The 20,110-nt window shown below is 41.8% G+C and overlaps 1 protein-coding gene across 1 annotated transcript; it reads left to right on the top strand.

Annotated features, from left to right (window-relative positions):
- The first annotated feature begins 168 nt into the window (after positions 1 to 168).
- Positions 169 to 19,546, top strand: LOC115203205 (anoctamin-9). Its single transcript, XM_029767650.1, has 24 exons — positions 169 to 490; positions 5,368 to 5,439; positions 5,587 to 5,709; positions 5,927 to 6,069; positions 6,164 to 6,213; positions 6,315 to 6,373; positions 6,536 to 6,615; positions 7,719 to 7,853; positions 8,001 to 8,094; positions 8,188 to 8,248; positions 8,535 to 8,617; positions 8,860 to 8,964; positions 9,093 to 9,257; positions 9,335 to 9,371; positions 12,650 to 12,761; positions 13,285 to 13,342; positions 13,461 to 13,558; positions 13,821 to 14,020; positions 14,240 to 14,392; positions 14,494 to 14,638; positions 15,705 to 15,827; positions 16,091 to 16,184; positions 16,549 to 16,661; positions 16,839 to 19,546. Exons 1-24 carry the CDS (start codon positions 467 to 469, stop codon positions 16,870 to 16,872), a joined length of 2,361 nt encoding a protein of 786 aa, XP_029623510.1. The 5' UTR covers positions 169 to 466; the 3' UTR covers positions 16,873 to 19,546.
- The last annotated feature ends 564 nt before the right edge of the window (positions 19,547 to 20,110 follow it).

Here is a 20,110-nt window from a genome sequence, read left to right as displayed (position 1 = left end):
AGAATGTCCTTATGAGAATCATAGACATTGCATTTAATTAGTTGATATGAACGTAGCATTCGTTGGTTTCACAGATAAGAAAAGCACAATCATTTGCATGCACTTTCATGGGTAGAGAGATAGAGACTCAGTTTTGATCACTAACTGTAGACCTATTAAACGTTTGCGACTGTCCTATTATGACCAGATGGCCGCATTGCTAATCCAGCAGAAGCACTCAATATCACCTTTTGAGAAGCAGTGACGCTACCTACCTGAAAGCAATTGACTCAGAAACACGGAAGTGAAGTCAACTTATTTTTTAGCTCAGTACAGTAGTTTTCATTATTTTGTATATTTAGAGCTCCCCGTCTGTCTGAAGTAGAGGTAAACGTTTCGTGAGTAATGAAGAAAACGGCGCTCGAACGACAGATGTGAATGAGGATTTTCAATATTCGCTCAATTTGGATAACGAGCGTATTGCAACATGTATTTAATGGATCCAGAGCAGGTGAGGAAGATTATTTATAAACAATTCACCTGCAAACTGTTTAGGAAACATGTTTTTATGTAGCCTACAGTATTTTGAATGAGTATAAAAATCAGTTGGACTGAATAATGTATTTTTAAAATGTTATACTCATGGATTATGGTAATGAAACTGCTTTTTAGATACTTTGAGGTGACGGTCATAGCAGGATAAAATCTATTTCCGTATAGCTATAACCTGTACCAGAAATATATACGTTTGTGTGTGAGTATGCTGAGTTGTGTTATGTTACCGTACCAAAAGTGGTCTACAGTGCCTTATCTATGAACTAGATGTGGGTCAAACATCACACACACACACCCTAGATCTAGATCGAATCCCCGAGCTGACAAGGTAAACATCTGTTGTTCTGCCCCTGAACAAGGCCGTTAATCCACTGTTCCTAGGCCTTCATTGTAAATAAGATTTTGTTCTTAGCTGACTTGCCTAGTTAAATAAAATATTACAGGTGTTTTATTTGGACTGAGAACACATGACTGTGGCTCATTGTAGCTGAGGTTCCCTGAAACTTTTTTCTGCCTCACCATGTACAGTGCCTTCGGAAAGTATGCAGACCCCTTGACTTTTTTACACATTATGTTACGTTACAGCATCGAGTCTTCTTGGGTATGACGCTACAGATCCTCTCAAACTCTGTCAGATATGATGGGGTGCGTTGCTGCACAGCTATTTTCAGGTCTCTCCAGAGATGTTAGATCGGATTCAAGTCCGGGCTCTGGCTGGGCTACTCAAGGACATTCAGAGACTTGTCCTGAAGCCACTCCTGCGTTGTCTTGGCTGTATGCTTAGGGTCATTGTCATGTTGGAAGGTGAACCTTTGCCCCAGTCTGAGGTCCTGAGTGCTCTGGAGCAGGTTTTCATCAAGGATCTCGCTGTACTTAGCTTTGTTTATCTTTGCCTCGATTCTGACTAGTCTCCCAGTCCCTGCCGCTGAAAAACATCCCCACAGCTTTTTTATTTTTATTTCACCTTTATTTAACCAGGTAGGCCAGTTGAGAACAAGTTCTCATGTACAACTTCAACTTGGCCAAGATAAGGCAAAGCAGTGCAACACAAACAACAACACAGAGTTACACATGGAATAAACAAACGTACAGTCAATAACACAATAGAAAAAAATCTATATACAGTGTGTGCAAATGAGGTAAGATTAGGGAGGTAAGGCAATAAATAGGCCGTAGTGGCGAAGTAATTACAATTTAGCAATTAAACACTGGAGTGATAGATGTGCAGAAGATGAATGTGCAAGTAGAGGTACTGGGGTGCAAAGGAGCAAAATAAAATAACAATATGGGGATGAGGTAGTTGGATGGGCTATTTACATGCATGATGCTGCCACCCCCATGCTTCACCGTAGGGATGGTGCCAGGTTTCCTCCAGATGTGACGCTTGGCATTTAGGCCAAAGAGACCAGAGAAAATTGTTTCTCATGGGGTGAGAGTCTTTAGGTGCCTTTTGGCTAACTCCAAGCAGGCTGTCATGTGCCTTTTACTGAGGAGTGGTTTCTGTCTGGCCACTCTACCGTAAAGGCCTGATTGGTGGAGTGCTGCAGAGATGGTTGTCCTTCTGGAAGGTTCTCCCATCTCCACAGAGGAACTCTAGAGCTCTGTCAGAGTGACCATCGGCTTCTTAGTCACCTCCCTGACCAAGGCCCTTCTCCCCTCAAGTCTTGGTGGTTCCAAACTTCTTCCATTTAAGAATGATGGAGGCCATTGTGTTCTTGGGGACCTTCAATGCTGCAGACATTTTTTGGTACCCTTCCCCAGATCTATCTCAGAGCTCTACAGACAATTCCTTCGTGCTCATGGCTTGGTTTTTGCTCTGACATGCACTGTCAACTGTGGGACCTTATAGACCGGTGTGTACCTTTCCAAATCATATCCAATCAATTGAATTTACCACAGGTGGACTCCCAAGTTGTAGAAACATCTCAAGGATGATCAATGGAAACGGGATGTACCTGATCTCAATTTCGAGTCTCATAGCAAAGGGTCTGAATACTTCTGTTTCTGTTCCAATTTTTTTTATAAATTAGCAAAAAAAATCTAAAAACCTTTGTCATTATGGGGTATTGTATTGTAGATTGCTGAGGAATTGTTTTATTTAATCCATTTTAGAATAAGGCTCTAACGTAACAAAATGTGGAAAAAGTCAAGTGGTCTGAATACTTTCCCAAGGCACTGTATAGGCTAGATTCATTGCAGCAGCTAAATAAATTAATTATAAAAAATCCCAGACCAACTTAAAATATTTCACAGATTTAAAGGTCACTTATCTGGCCTTTTGTGTTTTAAAGCATAACTTAACTCAAAGTCGGCTGAACAGTCTCCCACCATGATCCTCATCTAAAGCATGCAGATCTTTGAGAAATTGTCAGGTCAGCTTTTTACCTTGGACCATGTTGCTCTGAAGAGTGTCTATGATTTACAGTGGGGAGAACAAGTATTTGATACACTGCCGATTTTGCAGGTTTTCCTACTTACAAAGCATGTAGAGGTCTGTAATTTTTATCATAGGTACGCTTCAACTGTGAGAGACGGAATCTAAAACAAAAATCCAGAAAATCACATTGTATGATTTTTAAGTAATTCATTTGCATTTTATTGCATGACATAAGTATTTGATCACCTACCAACCAGTAAGAATTCCGGCTCTCACAGACCTGTTAGTTTTTCTTTAAGAAGCCCTCCTGTTCTCCACTCATTACCTGTATTAACTGCACCTGTTTGAACTCGTTACCTGTATAAAAGACACCTGTCCACACACTCAATCAAACAGACTCCAACCTCTCCACAATGGCCAAGACCAGAGAGCTGTGTAAGGACATCAGGGATAAAATTGTAGACCTGCACAAGGCTGGGATGGGCTACAGGACAATAGGCAAGCAGCTTGGTGAGAAGGCAACAACTGTTGGCGCAATTATTAGAAAATGGAAGAAGTTCAAGATGATGGTCAATCACCCTCGATCTAGGGTTCCATGCAAGATCTCACCTCGTGGGGCATCAATGATCATGAGGAAGGTGAGGGATCAGCCCAGATCTACACGGCAGGACCTGGTCAATGACCTGAAGAGAGCTGGGACCACAGTCTCAAAGAAAACCATTAGTAACACACTACGCCGTCATGGATTAAAGTCCTTCAGCGCACGCAAGGTCGCCCTGCTCAAGCCAGCGCATGTCCAGGCCCGTCTGAAGTTTGCCAATGACCATCTGGATGATCCAGAGGAGGAATGGGAGAAGGTCATGTGGTCTGATGAGACAAAAATAGAGCTTCTTGGTCTAAACTCCACTCGCCGTGTTTGGAGGAAGAAGAAGGATGAGTACAACCTCAAGAACACCATCCCAACCGTGAAGCATGGAGGTGGAAACATCATTATTTGGGGATGCTTTTCTGCAAAAGGGACAGGCTGACTGCACCTTATTGAGGGGAGGATGGATGGGGCCATGTATCGCGAGATCTTGGCCAACAACCTCCTTCCCTCAGTAAGAGCATTGAAGATGGGTCGTGGCTGGGTCTTCCAGCATGACAACGACCTGAAACACACAGCCAGGGCAACTAAGGAGTGGCTCCGTAAGAAGCATCTCAAGGTCCTGGAGTGGCCTAGCCAGTCTCCAGACCTGAACCCAATTGAAAATCTTTGGAGGGAGCTGAAATTCCGTATTGCCCAGCGACAGCCCCGAAACCTGAAGGATCTGGAGAAGGTCTGTATGGAGGAGTGGGCCAAAATCCCTGCTGCAGTGTGTGCAAACCTGGTCAAGAACTACAGGAAATGTATGATATCTGTAATTGCAAACAAAGGTTTCTGTACCAAATATTAAGTTCTGCTTTTCTGATGTATCAAATACTTATGTCATGCAATAAAATGCAAATTCATTACTTAAAAATCATACAATGTGATTTTCTGTATTTTTGTTTTAGATTCCGTCTCTCACAGTTGAAGTGTGCCTATGATAAATTACAGACCTCTACATGCTTTGTAAGTAGGAAACACTGCTGATTTTGCAGGTTATCAAATACTTGTTCTCCCCACTGTATGTGATGCTGAGGCCTGATGTATGACACCTCTCCTCTGGCAACCCATGCCATATCCACTACACAGTACCCTACATCAGAGCCAGCCTCCTTTCAACATTTGCCTGGTCTTCTTGGCTGTGCTCCTGGTGAAACAGGTTATCTCATTAAAGCTTATGCAACTGCACTAAAGAGGGTAATAGTGGCACCTACAAAATATGATCAGTCAAGATTGGATCATATCTCTCGAGACATAGCAGAGCATAGAACTCAGTGTGGCCTTAGAATATAACATTTATATTTAGTTCAGAGATGTAAATAATCCTATTGTTTTGTACAGCAAAAGCCTACAAGCCCTCCCACCCACTGAGTGTGAGGAGCAGTCTGTGGAACATTTTCACTGACGGGCGTGTTGGGGCCTGTAATCTGGAAAATCCTGTGGGAGTCTGGAAGAATAAAAGTGAAAGACTGACAGGTTTTAGAGAGAAACCTGCATAACAACAGAGATGGCAAGAGGGATGGCCCAGTTGCCTTTATATGTTTCACTCCACTGCTTAGAGATGTGTGTTATTAACATCTCATGGACCAACTGTAAAAAGGAATTAGCCTAGTATCCCTTTTTTCGACACAGGATAGTGAAGCCACAATGATGATTTGGCTGTAGTGAATGAAGGCACATCATTGACCATTATGTTAGCTGAGAGGTTCCTTGTGGTCCATGCTGACTGGCACATGCCTGTCAGACCACTGCAGTGAGGTGGGGAGGGCCAGCCCTTGTATCACAAGAGAGATGTCACATTGTCCCTCTTTGTTACCCTGTGTTTTAGGATGGTATTGAGCTGCAGGAGAGAAACATGGATGGCTTTGACAATACCATGGAGGCATTACTCCCAACTCTGGTAAGAGACCGCACAACACACACCATCTATTCATTTCACTGCATTCATAACTTAGAGCCATACATAGTCATACAGGGGATAATTATTCAACCTGTTTGCATGACACAGTCCCTAGAATACAGAAAGCCTTGTGTGTGTTTCCCACAGCACCAGCAGAGGACATATGATTATGTTCTAGTTGCTGACAAAGTTGAGGACCAGGAACACCCAAAGTTTCTGAAGCAGGTGGCTTTTATTGACCACCTGAGGAAGAAAAACATGAAAGTGACAGTGAGTTTGTTACTTGATTGAATCACGTTTAAATTCCATATGGAGCGATGTTGAGGCAATGTTACTTTATTGGGATGTGTTCAATATTTTATTGGGATGTGTACAACTGTAGAGAATGTGTGAAAGTTGTAGTGTAACATCGTGGCCAATCCTCCCAAAATGATCCAATTTCACCTGGTTCAATGCTCATCATGAACTTTGCCTGTTTTTGTGTCAGAAAATCGTTCATGTTGACAAGGTGTTTTATGGTGTCCGGGCCCCGAAGGAGATCTTTGACAAGTACAGGTACCTACTAAAGGTGTCTGATTCTTGCAACTGGAGCGGCGACCGGAAATGTGGCAGAATCCCTCACTCAACCAGGTGAGATGCATTGAACTCTCACTCTTGCCATTCCATATGCAAATAATGTTAACCTCCAACATGACCTCTTACCTTGTTCCTGTTTTTCTTTCAGGATCAGAGTAGTGCATTACATCCTACACCACACCCATATCAACACAGGAGGTATGTGAAGTGCTCCCTCCATTGATCTCTTTAGCAACATATTTGTCCCTGACTTCAATTGTTCGGCACTCCTAACCCTCTTTTTCATTTAAACACAACAGAGAACCTCAGAGAGCTCCAGGAGAAGGGTGTCTTTGAGGCCACGTTCTGCCTGCATGAGGTACAAAAAAAACCCATCTCCTTAATTATTTGTATACCTGATTACTTGTTCAATTTTGAGGGGCAATGTAGCTGTTAATGTCTTGTATGATCGTAAGTAGCCCATATTAAATTAATTGATGTGAAATACGTCTACAGTATGAGCCTCTTTCTGTTTTTATAGATGAACAAGCAAAAGGTGTTGAAACAAAAGTGGGCACGATGGTCTGCTCTCTGTTCCACCCAGCCTGTCGATGATGTCAGGTAAGACCTTCTATATATCCTGCTGTGTTTCTGTGTCTTTTGGTTTCACAGTGGCCTTTCCTCAATTTGATTTGCTCAACTCTTGCATCCTCTCACCTCCATCCTCTCTGGCCTCCTTTTGAAAAAGGTCATAGGTAATCGAGGAGAGGCATCGAGAAGGGGAAAAGTGGACAAAATTGTGCTTGTATGAAATGAGACTCCTTGTCAAATAGCACATGGACGAAAATGACGTTTACAGGGTGGAATCCCCAAGTAAATGTATACAGTGATAAAAACAAATGTAGCTAGCTAGTTATGCAAGACATGTTGTAGATAAAATTATCAATAGAATACTGTTTTGAAATGTTTGCATCCTTTTCTCCATCAAGAAAATAGCTGATTTCAAAGTAGGTGTGGAAGATTAAAAACTGTTCCGCGAAGGAATCATGTAGGATTCACTTGTGCTTCCATGCCAAAAGGAGGCTATCGAGGAAGGGAGGACCATCTTCCGTTTCCCTACAAAAAATTGTCGCTCTCCTTGACCACTTATCGGTGGTCAAGGAGAGAGGGTGGAGAACAGACTTTTTCCCAATGAAGAAAAGGCCTATCTCTCTCGCTTTCAAAGCAATTAACTCTGTTACCAAGAAGTATGCCAGCTAGTGGTTATATCCACACAGAACTTTGGGTTTGCCGATGCAGCTAAATGTGATGTGCTTACCTAAAGCAGGATTTCCCAAACTTGGTCCTGGGCCCGCCCCTGGGTGCTCGTTTTGGTTTTTGCCCTAGCGCCACACAGCTGATTCAAATAACCAACTCATCATCAAGCTTTGTTTGAACCAGCTAAGAACAGCCCTTAGCTGTGGTATATTGACCATATACCACACCCATTCATGCCTTATTGCTTAAATATACAGCATGCAAATAGCAATACAACATGTCATTTACCTCAGTGGTGTGAAAGGGAAATTATCAAGATGACACTAAACTGTGAAACTTAGCTACATGTTAATTAAATATTTTTGTTATCCCCCTGGAAACCTAGTAAGGGGTGTTAACTGAAAAGGAATGTCCTTTTCCTGGTTTGAATTTGAACATTCAAAATGAAATGTATCTGTATCTGTCAGGAGTTACTTTGGAGAGAAGGTGGCTCTGTATTACCTGTGGTTGGGCTGGTACACCATCCTGCTCGTCCCTGCAGCCATTCTGGGTGTGATTGTGTTCCTGTATGCACTGGCTTTCTTCAACACCAGCCCCCTCATGTGAGTTGACAGGCCCACTGAGCCAAATTATTTATTAAGCTGATTGTTGCTGACATTTTAGTAGGAATAAAAAATTGGTTACATGGAGTTGCTCCTCTTTAAAACTCATGTGTTTCTGAAGGTGCATTGTGTGTCTTCATATTACAGAAAGGAGGTCTGTGAGTCTGACACCGTTATGTGCCCGAGGTGTGACAAATGGTGTCAAGTATGGCAGCTGCGTGACACCTGTACCTATGCCAAGGTAACTCATGTCATTCTACCATACTGCATTGCAAACTTTACTATTTAAAAAATAGTTAATAAAGTTTATGTTCAAAATGTGTCTTGTGTGCAGGTGAGTCATCTGTTTGACAATGAGGGGACGGTGGCCTTTGCTATGTTCATGGCAGTCTGGGGTAAGTCTCTCACACAGGATTCTTTCCATCCAATACATTTTTAATTCAGATAAATCTTGACATTGTAATTTTATTTTATCTTACTAGGCAAGTCCGTTAAGAACAAAATTTTCAATGACGGCCTAGGAACAGTGGGTTAACTGCCTTGTTCAGGGGCAGAACGACAGATTTGTACCTTGTCAGCTCGGGGATTCGATCTTGCAACCTTTCGGTTACTAGTCCAACGCTCTAAACACTAGGCTACGCTGCCGCCCCGTCATGACTCATGTCCTTTTTATTTTTCCAGCTACCATTTTTCTGGAGCTGTGGAAGAGACACAAAGCAATGTTTGTGTCCAAATGGAATGTCTTTGACTGGTGTGAGGAAGAGGTACGGCTTCACTTAGGCCTAAGAAACCATTATATGTCTTGATATAGTGTACACTATAGGATGGTTTTAGCATGGTTTCTGTTGTCTGTTACTCATTGATTATTACCCAATCATATACTCTTTCAAATAACTAAAATAATGTCCCGTTGATTACTGACATCTTATGGTAGTGACCCATTGTGTGATTGATATGACCTCAGACCTCTGGTATAATCCTGAATATTGTTCCATCTGGCCTGCAGGAGGAGCTCATCCTGGGAGTAGTCAATGATCCAGACTGCCATCCCAAAGAGTTTCGCCATTCTTATCTGCGCAGCACTCTTGTTTTGGTGCTGGTCACTCTCATGGTCAGTCCCAGTCAGTCACTCAGTACCATATTGCATTAGACATAGCAGTTTTCATCCTGGGCTATACCCGTGTTTAGCTCCGGTTCAGTCAATGTTGTCCTCTCACTGTGTGTATGTTCTTTTACCAGTTGGTTCTGATCATTGGGCTAACCCAGGCTCTGGTGGTGTTCCGTGTGGTTGCTGCTGTGGTGTTGTCAGAAGGAACATGGGAGTTTGTAAGGGACCATGCCAACACTGTAGCTGTAATGCTGGGTGCTGTACTACACTACATCACCATGCAAGTTATGACCAGAGTAAGTTCAACCAGCAACCCCTCTAAGTCATGTAGACCTGCACAGTCCCTAACTCTTCTCCTCTCTTACCCGGATAGGTCAACAAGACCGTGGCCTTCAAGCTGTGTGAGATAGGTGAGTCTGAAGAGGAACATTTTCATTTGGATGAGCAGAACATATGTTTGCATTGAACATTTTCATTTAGAATCAAACATGTACAGTTGAAGTTGGAAGTTTACATACACCTTAGCCAAATACATTTGAACTCAGTTTTTCACAATTCCTGACATTTAATTCCCTGTATTAGGTCAGTTAGGATCACCACTTTATTTTAAGAATGTGAAATGTCAGAATAATAGTAGAGAGAATGATTTATTTCAGCTTTTATTTCTTTCATCACATTCCCAATGGGTCAGAAGTTTACATACACTCAATTAGTATTTGGTAGCATTGCCTTTAAATTGTTTAACTTCAGTCAAGCGTTTCGGATAATCTTCCACAAGCTTGCCACAATAAGTTGGGTGAATATTGGCCCATTCCTCCTGACAGAGCTGGTGTAACTGAGTCAGGTTTGTAGGCCTCCTTGCTTGCACACGCTTTCTCAGTTCTGCCCACAAATGTTCTATAGGATTGAGGTCAGGGCTTTGTGATGGCCAATACCTTGACTTTGTTGTCCTTAAGCCATTCTGCCACAACTTTGGAAGTATGCTTGGGGCCATTGTCCATTTGGAAGACCCATTTGCGAGCAAGCTTTAACTTCCTGACTGTTCTCTTGAGATGTTGCTTCAATATATCCACATCATTTTCCTGTCTCATGATGCCATCTATTTCGTGAAGTGCACAAGTCCCTCCTGCAACAAAGCACCCCCACAACATGATGCTGCCACCCCCGTGCTTCACGGTTGGGATGGTGTTCTTTCAGCGTGCAAGCCTCCCCCTTTTTCCTCCAAACATAACGATGGTCATTATGGCCAAACAGTTCTATTTTTGTTTCATCAGACCAGAGGACATTTCTCCAAAAAGTACGATCTTTGTCCTCATGTGCAGTTGCAAACCGTAGTCTGGCTTTTTTTATGGCGGTTTTGGAGCAGGGCTTTGCTGAGCGGCCTTTCAGGTTATGTCGATATAGGACTTGTTTTACTGTGGATATGGATACTGTCGTGTCTTTGGCATCATTAAAACTGAAGACGTATTTTTCAAATAACTAATTATTATTACGCGATTAAACTGATTAATCATGTAACTGTAATTAACTAGGAAGTCGGGGCACCAAGGAAAATATTCAGATTACAAAGTAAAATTTTCCTAATATAACTTTCAGATATTTTAATATCTGATCAATTAGTCTTCGAATTAATATTTACCTCACGTTAGTCTCATTCCAAATGTCGTAAATTGTTGGTTATCTGCACGAACCCAGTCTTCACTATGAGTCATCCATACATCAATTGTCTTAAAATAAATTATTTACTAACTAGGTAATTCACAGAAATGCATAACAAACAGTAGATATGGTTACAAGGAAATGATAGAGGAATGTGCCGTAGTGGGCTAAACCAGCATGGCGGCTTGTTAGACAAAAGGGGAGTGGGGGTCAGCTGAGAAGGCACTACAGAGTTGATAATTATAACAATTGAAATGCTAATCCTTTGCACATGAACGCTCACTCATTCGGGAATAATTGCAATCAATATATATATTTACGCTCAGTGTGTCGTCGGGATCTCTGTTGAAAAGTTTGTTTCTGTTGGAGAGTTTGTCCGCCCTCTCTCTCTCTCTCTGTTGTAATTAGAATGGCTGGTTCTGAGTGACATTCATTCATGTCGTTATAGAATAGATGTTTCAGTGGTTGTCGGTCTTCGCGTTCAATGATACCGAATTCCTAGCTGCAGACTAGTAATTAATATCAAAGACTTGTAATTATTCTGTCGGTATCGATAGTCTAAGAGTTTAACCACGTGGTATGGTTAAAAGTTCAGCAAGAGAAATGCATGGTCTGCAACCTTTAGCCATCTCGTAATTGAGGTAAGCTTGGTCTCCTCTCAAACCTTGGCCCTCTCGCTATCGAGGTAAGCTGGTCTGGTGACAGAAAACCTAGGTGGGGTTTTTATTCGGGACATAGAAAAAGGCTGTCTCATGACGCCAGGTCCTGTCTGTGCCCCTAGGGGCGTGCCAATGACTTAGTGAAACTTTAAACAGAAATACAATTCTCTCACATTAACATCATTACATAGCATCCCATCATCTCATAACTAGCTTCATCCTTATTCATTCATTTTATACAACCATTAGATGTAAGTCTCATACCTGAGACTCTTCTATAAACATGGTTATGGTAATGTGGCGGTATTGTCTCATGAGTTTCACAAAATTGTACCAAACGGACCAGTTCATAGCTGGATTCTTCACCAATCTTTTATACCTTCTCCAGAACATAAATGTTGTTCGGTTCTCCAGTTCTGTGAGGTGGAAGAAATTCCTTTGTTTTGTTTCTATGGAACTCACTCTCTCTCTATACTGTGGCCATGAGGAGAGGATCTCCTCCAGGAATTTACGACCTCTCTTACAGAGCCTGGTGAAATGGGTATAGAGAGGGAGAGGGGGATGGTGCTCGCTGTACCCAAAGAGGGCAACGTCATGACAATACTTTTGTACCTGTTTCCTCCAGCATCTTCACAAGGTCCTTTGCTGTTGTTCTTGGATTGATTTGCACTTTTCGCACAAAAGTACGTTAATCTCTAGGAGACAACGCATCTCCTTCCTGGGCGGTATGACAGCTGTGTGGTCCCATGGTGTTTATACTTGCGTACTATTTTTTGTGCAGATGAACGTGGTACCTTCAGGCATTTGGAAATTGCTCCCAAGGATGAACCAGCCTTATGGAGGTCTACAATTGTTTTTCTGAGGTCTTGGCTGATTTCTTTAGCTTTTCCTGATGTCAAGCAAAGAAGCACTGAGTTTGAAGGTAGGCCTTGAAATACATCCACAGGTACACCTCCAATTGACTCAAATGATGTCAATTAGCCTATCAGAAGCTTCAAAAGCCATGACATCATTTTCTGGAATTTTCCAAGCTGTTTAAAGGCACAGTCAACTTAGTGTATGCAAACTTCTGACCCACTGGAATTGTGATACAGTGAATTATAAGTGAAATAATCTGTCTGTAAACAATTGTTGGAAAAATTACTTGTGTCATGCACATAGTAGATGTTCTAACCAACTTGCCAAAACTATAGTTTGTTAACAAGAAATTTGTGGAGTGGTTGAAAAATAAGTTTTAATGACTCCAACCTAAGTGTATGTAAACTTCCGACTTCAACTGTACATGTTCATCACTGTCATTCTATCAGATGGAATTGTACTTAGCTAAGTGAGTCAGTGAATGAAGTTAATGTTGCTGCTCTTGCCTGCAGAGAAGACACAGTCGATGACGGCCACTGAGAGGAGCTTCACTGTCAAGATGTTTACCTTCCAGTTCTTCACTCTCTTCTCCTCGCTCATATATGTGGCATTTTTCCTGGGCAGGTACTGAGTGCAACGTGTGTGTGTGTAGTGTTCATATTTGATCGGGCTGATGGTACATGGGGCTCCCGAGTGGCGCAGCTGTCTAAGGCACTGCATCTCAGTGCTAGAGGTGTCACTACAGAACCTAGTTTGATTCCAGGCTGTATCACAACCGGCCGAGTCCCATAGGGCGACGCCCAGCATCATCCGGGTTAGAGTTTAGCCGTGGTAGGCCGTCACTGTAAATAAGAATTTGTTCTTAACTGACTTGCCTAGTTAAATAAAGGTTAAATCAAAGAAATAAAAATAAAAGATTGCATACTAGCCTAAAACCAAGGGAAAAACAGTTGGTAAGGTACTGCTCTGTGTCAGCTGTCATGGGCAGCCTAGCTGTATGGAGAAGGTGCTTTCTGTATCCACAAGTGTCCATGTATCTGTGACTCTTAAAATGTTTGAGTCCTGAACCATAAATGTGTAAGTATTTGAAATGTTTATGCATATGTGCTTACATTTAATGAATCTAACACGCCGTTCTTGTGCATAGGATAAATGGTCGCCCAGGCAGCTATGTTCGTATTTTTGGTAAATGGAGATTGGAGGAGGTGGGTAGCTCATCACTATTTAAAAAAAAGTATTACTTAACATGGGATAATGACACGGTTGAACGGTTTGGATTGTATTTATACTGTTACCATATCTGCGTTTTCCTGTCCTTGCCAGTGTCATCCCAGTGGCTGCCTCACTGACCTCTTCATTCAAATGGCCGTAATCATGTTGCTCAAACAGACACTGAATAACATCTTTGAGTTTATTGTGCCGTAAGTACAGTATATAGCTATGGTTATCTACCTGCTTAACATAGATACATTCTGAGGAAATAAATCGGTTGAATAAGCCCTTTGATGTGTTGAGTAAGCTTTTGGTAAAGCAAATAAACGTTTGACTGTCAGTCAGACGATAAAACCCCATGTAAATATGAATTCTAGTTAATGAATTGAATGAATTCTAATTAACCGAATTGGACATCCAAAGTGGAGCATCATACTTTCTCACTTTAGGTTGTCTTATGTTGTTGTGCAGCTGGTTCAAGAGTAAGTTCAGAAGGAATACAACTAAGAAGCTGGAGAGGAAGAGTGGTGACTGCAACAAAAATGCATGTCGCGAAGAGGAGAAGAGGGGCCATGACCCATGTGATATCTGCAAGCTGCATGATTGGCTGCGCAACTACGATCTGAATGACGTAAACTTTTTCAGTCTCTTCAATGAGTTTCTGGAAATGGGTACGTCACATTAACAAGTCGCTACCTTCCATGGATGTCTCATTGTCTCTAAGTCCAACGTCTTATTTATTTCACCGAAGTGATTCTATCTCTCTCTTACACTGATTCATGGTCTCTTATGTTCAATGATTCTGCCCCTGTTGGTTTTTGTTGACTTCCCAATCCCCTGTCTTGAATGTTAAATCTCTGTTGTGTTATTACACTCTTCTCCTCATGCAGTTCTTCAGTTCAGTTTCACCACCATCTTTGTGGCAGCCTTCCCTCTGGCCCCTCTACTGGCCCTCATCAACAATATCTTTGAGATCCGTCTGGATGCCATCAAGATGGTCAGCTTGGAACGTAGATTAGTCCCCAAGAAAACCAATAATATTGGTGAGTTAAACAGTATATGTAAAAGCTTGTGCGTCTCTGGTAAACTCCTTACCATGTTTTTGTTGGGGCTTGTATGCTCATCCCATAATATGATTTCTCAGGTATATGGACCAAAGTTCTGGAAGCTATTGGTGTTCTGGCTGTCATTGCCAATGGGCTAGTCATTGGGGTGTCCTCAGACTTCATCCCTCGGCTGGTCTATCGCTACCACTACGGACCCTGTGCCAATGGAGAAGATAATGTACAGTAAGTTCTACTGTAGCACATTGTGCAGTGACTGGTGCATGAGTTGCACCTACAGTAGAGTAGACCTCTCACACATGGTCTGGACTCTTAAAGCAATGAATGCCATAGTAATCATGTAGATAATGTCATCTGATAGACTACATTCGAGCCTCCCGAGTGGCGCAGTGGTCAAAGGCACTGCATTGCAGTGATTGAGGGGCCACTACAGACCCTGGTTCGATCCCGGACTGTGTCGCAACCGGCCACGACCGGGAGACCCATGAGGCAGCGCATAATTGGCCCAGCGTCGTCCGTGTTAGGAGAGGGTTTAGCCGGCCGGGATGTCCTTGTCCCATCGCGCTCTAGCGACTCCTATGGCGGGCCGGGCGCATGCACGATGACAAGGTTGCAAGTTGTACGGCGTTTCCTCCCACACATTTGTGTGGCTGGCTTCCGGGTTAAGCGAGCAGTGTGTCAAGAAGCAGAGCGGCTTGGCAGGGTTGTGTTTCGGAGGACACATGGCTCTCGACCTTCGCCTCTCCCGAGTCCATACGGGAGTTGCAGCGATGGGACAAGACTGTAACTACCAATTTTGATATCACAAAAATTGGGGAGAAAAATAAAATAAAGACTACATTCGCTACTGTCTCTCTCTATTGAAACTGTTCCAAAGGCTTTGTAAGGCAGAGTTCAACAGTTCCCTAGTTTAGTCTGTATTGGCATAAGTAACCATGCTGTGGGTAAACACTGGTGGCAGATGTCAAGGACATCCTAAAGTTGTAATAATACTGACTCGCCATGTTACCATGTGACTATTTGTTTGCCCTTCAAGCTGGTTGTGAAAAAGGCTCGCAATTTAATTCTGTTTCCAAATTCCAAGACAAATTAATATGGAAATGTATTTCCAATTATGATTTTGTATAAGCAAGCTAAGCTGTATGCTTTTAAATGTATGTTTTGTGTTGATTCATGGGGCATTACTTTATGGGTTCTCTAAACGGTTAGCTGCATAAAACCTCATGAGTTGGAGAAGGGTACAGCAGGTTTGTTTTTATATGACCATAATCCCTTCCCCCCCCCTTTATAGCTGTATGAAGGGCTATATCAACGACACCCTATCCACTGCTCAGATAACAGACCTGAACGTGCGGAAGGACTTTTTCCCCAGTCAACTGATCACAGGGAGCGGCTTCAATGTTACACAATGCAGGTGGGCATCTGTGAGGCACAACTAGGTCACTACGGAAGCTACTATTTACCAAAGCCTGGCTCAACCCTACTGCCCATCTCTTAATTTCACTGTTTATATTAACGAAGTGTTTGAATAATCAGAAACCAAAGCAACCAATTCTCCTCAGGCATCCATACATGTAACTAGAGTCTATGCAGTCACAAACAGAAAGAAACCCAGTCCAGTGATACCAGTAGTTGTTGAGAGAGATTGTTGATGGTGAAACTGGTGTGTGTTCCCAGCTATAAAGACTACAGAAATGACGTTGACTACAGCCTCACCTCCCAGTTCTGGCTCATCATGGCTGTACGCTTTGCCTTCGTCGTCCTATTTGAGGTATGTCTTTCTTTGCATCTGTGAATATGTGTATTTACGTCAAACTACTTAGATTATTTTCAGTATAGTTTTGGCACATCAGGAATCACTGAATTCCATGTTATTGATTTTAATTAAGCTCTGCACCCATGATCAAATCAAACATTATTTAAAATTGTGACCCACTTTACAATAAAACTAAAGCTGTAAAAACAAACGCAAAGGATGTCTAAAACAATAAAATCACTTGTTAAAGGCCAAGCTAAAAGGTGAGTTTAGGGTTTTGTCAAAACCATATCCTTGCAACTCCAAATGGCCATTGAGCAATGCCAAATATCATGGATATGATTGAACAAGCCTGTCTGTCTTTCACCTCTCTCTGTAGCATGTAGTGGTCATCTTTAAATGCATTGCTGCCTGGTTTGTGCCTGACTCCCCCATGTTGGTGAAGAACGACAGACTGAAGGATAAACTCTGTAGACTCAAAGAGGAACTGCAGTGAGTTAAAACATATGGTTATAGACTACCACAATATTCCTTGCATGAACATGTATCATAAAGATGTATGATTAAGTGTTACCGTTAAAGTGTTGCCGTACTTCATTTGCATGGAACTTATTATCACCATAGTGATTTCCATGATCTGATTAAAACGAATGTTGTCTGTGTTGACAGGGATATGACGTACAGGCAGTCCACAGATGTGTGATGACCGCAACGGAGGGACACCCTGAGACATGACCAGCATGACACATGACTTTGAAGCCTTGAAAAATACACATTAAAAGTGATGCTCTCTGCACTGACCTGAGATCAGCATCTTACAGCATAGTTAGCGCCTGGTCGTTAGAGGTAGGACAGCCCCATCTCCCAACACCTCTGAGTTTTCTCCCACATGGCCAACACACTGTTTATACCGGTGTGATTAATGGCCACCCGTGGCGCATGCAAACGTATCTTAATAGCCGATCGGGGCTACAAGTTTCTACGAGGATTAGACTGCTCCAAACTCTATTTCACATATAAGCAAGGGTACCCCAATATAAATGAACCAATAGACTAACCCCAGATACCAGACGCCAAACCACAACTGTGGTTCATAAGAAGAGGTCCATATAACATTGTATTTTCTTGAATGACTGATGACCCAGCAGTAGCCTCAGCCGAGTCCCCAACAACCAGAGGTTCTGGTTTTCAGGGGATATGGACAGAGAGCCTGTGACGCAACTTCCTGTTTTGGACGTTAACAAGGCGACACTCCATCTTAACTCCTCCTCCACATTTACCGGATTAGTTGAACAGTGCAGAAGATAACGTTTTTTTCCTTCTCGTCAAGACCAGTATGTAGGGGATCTAGTTTCAGGCATTTATTTTTCCTAATCAAAAGGGGACCATCGCAATCTCTCAGAAGTTTGGTTGGTGCGTAAAACGTGTGAAATCGGATAAATAAAAAGGTGTGATGGGTCCGTACACCAAACATTTTTTCACTGCATCAGGGATAGCGTACAGACTTTGCAGCCTTCTTCAGTGTGTAGATTTATTTTATGCCTGCTACATTAGGTTAACCTAGCAGGGATGCCTATACAGTAACAGAGTTGGGGTTAATTTTGTTTCACAAACTGTACATGCCATACAAATGGAAAACATGAGTTGAAATGTATTGAATCCCTTACACTGGCCAATATTAATGTTTTACAAAGAACTGCGGTAGTTTTATTTTTGGTAAGGGTGTGACAACCTGTTTTGCAAATACTGTACTGATGTTTCCTGTTTACATGCCTTTAGTAACCTCAATGGTCTCAACATATAGAATCAAGTGTGAATAATATAATTTGTTATATAATTATGCATCTCTTAACTTTACTTTTAATCCACTGCATTATTTATTTATTTGAAATGATATTCAGAAAAATGGTGTTATCCCTTTTTAAATTCAAACATAGGGTTGCTTCATGTTGTGTGTATGAGCAAGAGTTTTTGTAAAAACATATTTTTTTAAGTATAATTCAGAAATGATTTGAGCCAATACCTATGGATATTGTATTGTTGTTGGAAAGGTGTACATTTTGAGTTGCTGTATTGCTTTTTTTTTTACTGTATATTGTACATACAGTATGTGACAGGGTTTTGCTCACCAGTCTATCACCTGCGTGAAAGTGAATTGTAATTTTGTCCATCTGCTTCTCACTTTTGATGGACAGACGGGACAAAGATTACTTGAGGACTTTTTTTGGTAAGCTAAGTAGACACAATTAACTGCCATTTGGTGGACCACACCCTGTCTATTTCCCTAACAAGTTGAGCCTGATCAACAACAAAAAAATACTTTTCACATTAGGTCAGGTAAATAAAATGAAGAGAGAGATGTTATAGAGACAATTGGTCCATTAGAAGGTTTCTATGAAACAACCCTCAATGAACATAATGTCTGTATACCACAAGAGGGCAGAGTGGTCTTCTCTTCTACAGCCCAAAGTTATATACAGCACTAAACTACATAACCTACCTTGTGTAAACAGTTTTGGCAAAGTGAAGGGAAATGAAAGGGGTCATCTACATGGTCAGTTCCTAACTACATGTCATCTTACTGTAGCTAAAACTATTTATTCTATCCATGTCCCCTGGCCTGTCATTTCATTGAGAGTTCCTCCCCTCTTCTAGAGTTAAACCAAAAATATTCTCAATGTTCCAATAACATAAATCCTCTTAGTGGGTTCACTTCATATCCGGAATGCATTCAGTGAGGTTGCAGAAATACTAACGTAACACTGAGCATATAAAATACTTTTGTTCTTACTTTAAAAACGGCATGTTTGTGTGGACATATCAGACTAACTCATGGTTGAACAGTTCATCACAATCTTCCTTTCTCTATTCTCAACTTTAGTTTATCACTAAAACTCTCTAACCCCCCTCTCTGGTCTCTCTCTGCTGACTGTTGATGTCAGAGGAGATAAAACCAAGCCAGATCCTACTGTCTGCATTCCAAGGCTTTCTACATTCCCTTTATAAAGAGGGTTGTTAGCCTGTCTTTATTCTTCATCTGGTCCTTTTACTCCCCCACCATTTCCCATGACTTCCCGGAGAACCTTACCCTCTCACCACAGTTCATACCTCATAGTGTGCTGCCAGACTGAGGAACAGTATCTGTAACTTAAACACGCCCTGTTTGGCCTGCCGCCAATGAGAACAATTCCTCCCACAAGAGAAGGCAGAGTACAGGGAGCCCAAATGCTTCAGAGGAAACTCCGTACTATGTGCATGTAATTCAACTTACCAAGGAAAAAAAGTGAAAACAGAAGTTCCCTTGAGTTTGATTGTATCTTTAAAATGCAATCATGTATCATGCCAAAACAATTAAATTAAACTGTTACTTATGAGAAGCAATTCAACTCACATACTGTAACCTAACACAGTCTGAGCTAGCCCATGTAGATGAATAATGCAGAGAAGAAATGACCTGTGTGTGCAGTGGCCTCAGAGTTGGGTGAAACTCCCTGTATCAGACACCTCCAACTCTTCTATGCTTCACTCAGACATACATCAATATGTCAGAGGTCATACTGGGTAGTACTGTAAAGTCTGCTTTCATAATCAGCACTCCTCAGCACTTTATTTAGACATTATTACAAATGATTTCTTTGTCATAAATGACACAAGGGTGAGTGAATTTCAGAGGCAGGGAACGTTTACGATTAGTAACCATTATTTAAATTTAACTAGGCAAGTCCATTAAGAACAAATTCTTATTTACAATGACAGCCTAGGAACAGTGGGTTAACTGTCTTGTTCAGGGGAAGAATGGCAGATTTTTACCTTGTCAGCTCAGGGATTTGATCGAGCAACCTTTCGGTTACTAGTCCAACACTCTAACCACTAGGCTACCTGCCGCCCAAACAATGTAGCACAGATCTGTGAGGGAGGGGTAAGATAATGAGAAGTTTATT

The sequence above is a fragment of the Salmo trutta genome, chromosome 12 (assembly GCF_901001165.1).
Source record: "Salmo trutta chromosome 12, fSalTru1.1, whole genome shotgun sequence".
In the NCBI taxonomy this organism is placed as follows: domain Eukaryota; kingdom Metazoa; phylum Chordata; class Actinopteri; order Salmoniformes; family Salmonidae; genus Salmo; species Salmo trutta.
Note: the sequence above shows the minus strand (reverse complement) of the source record. Positions and strands in the feature narration are given on the sequence as shown.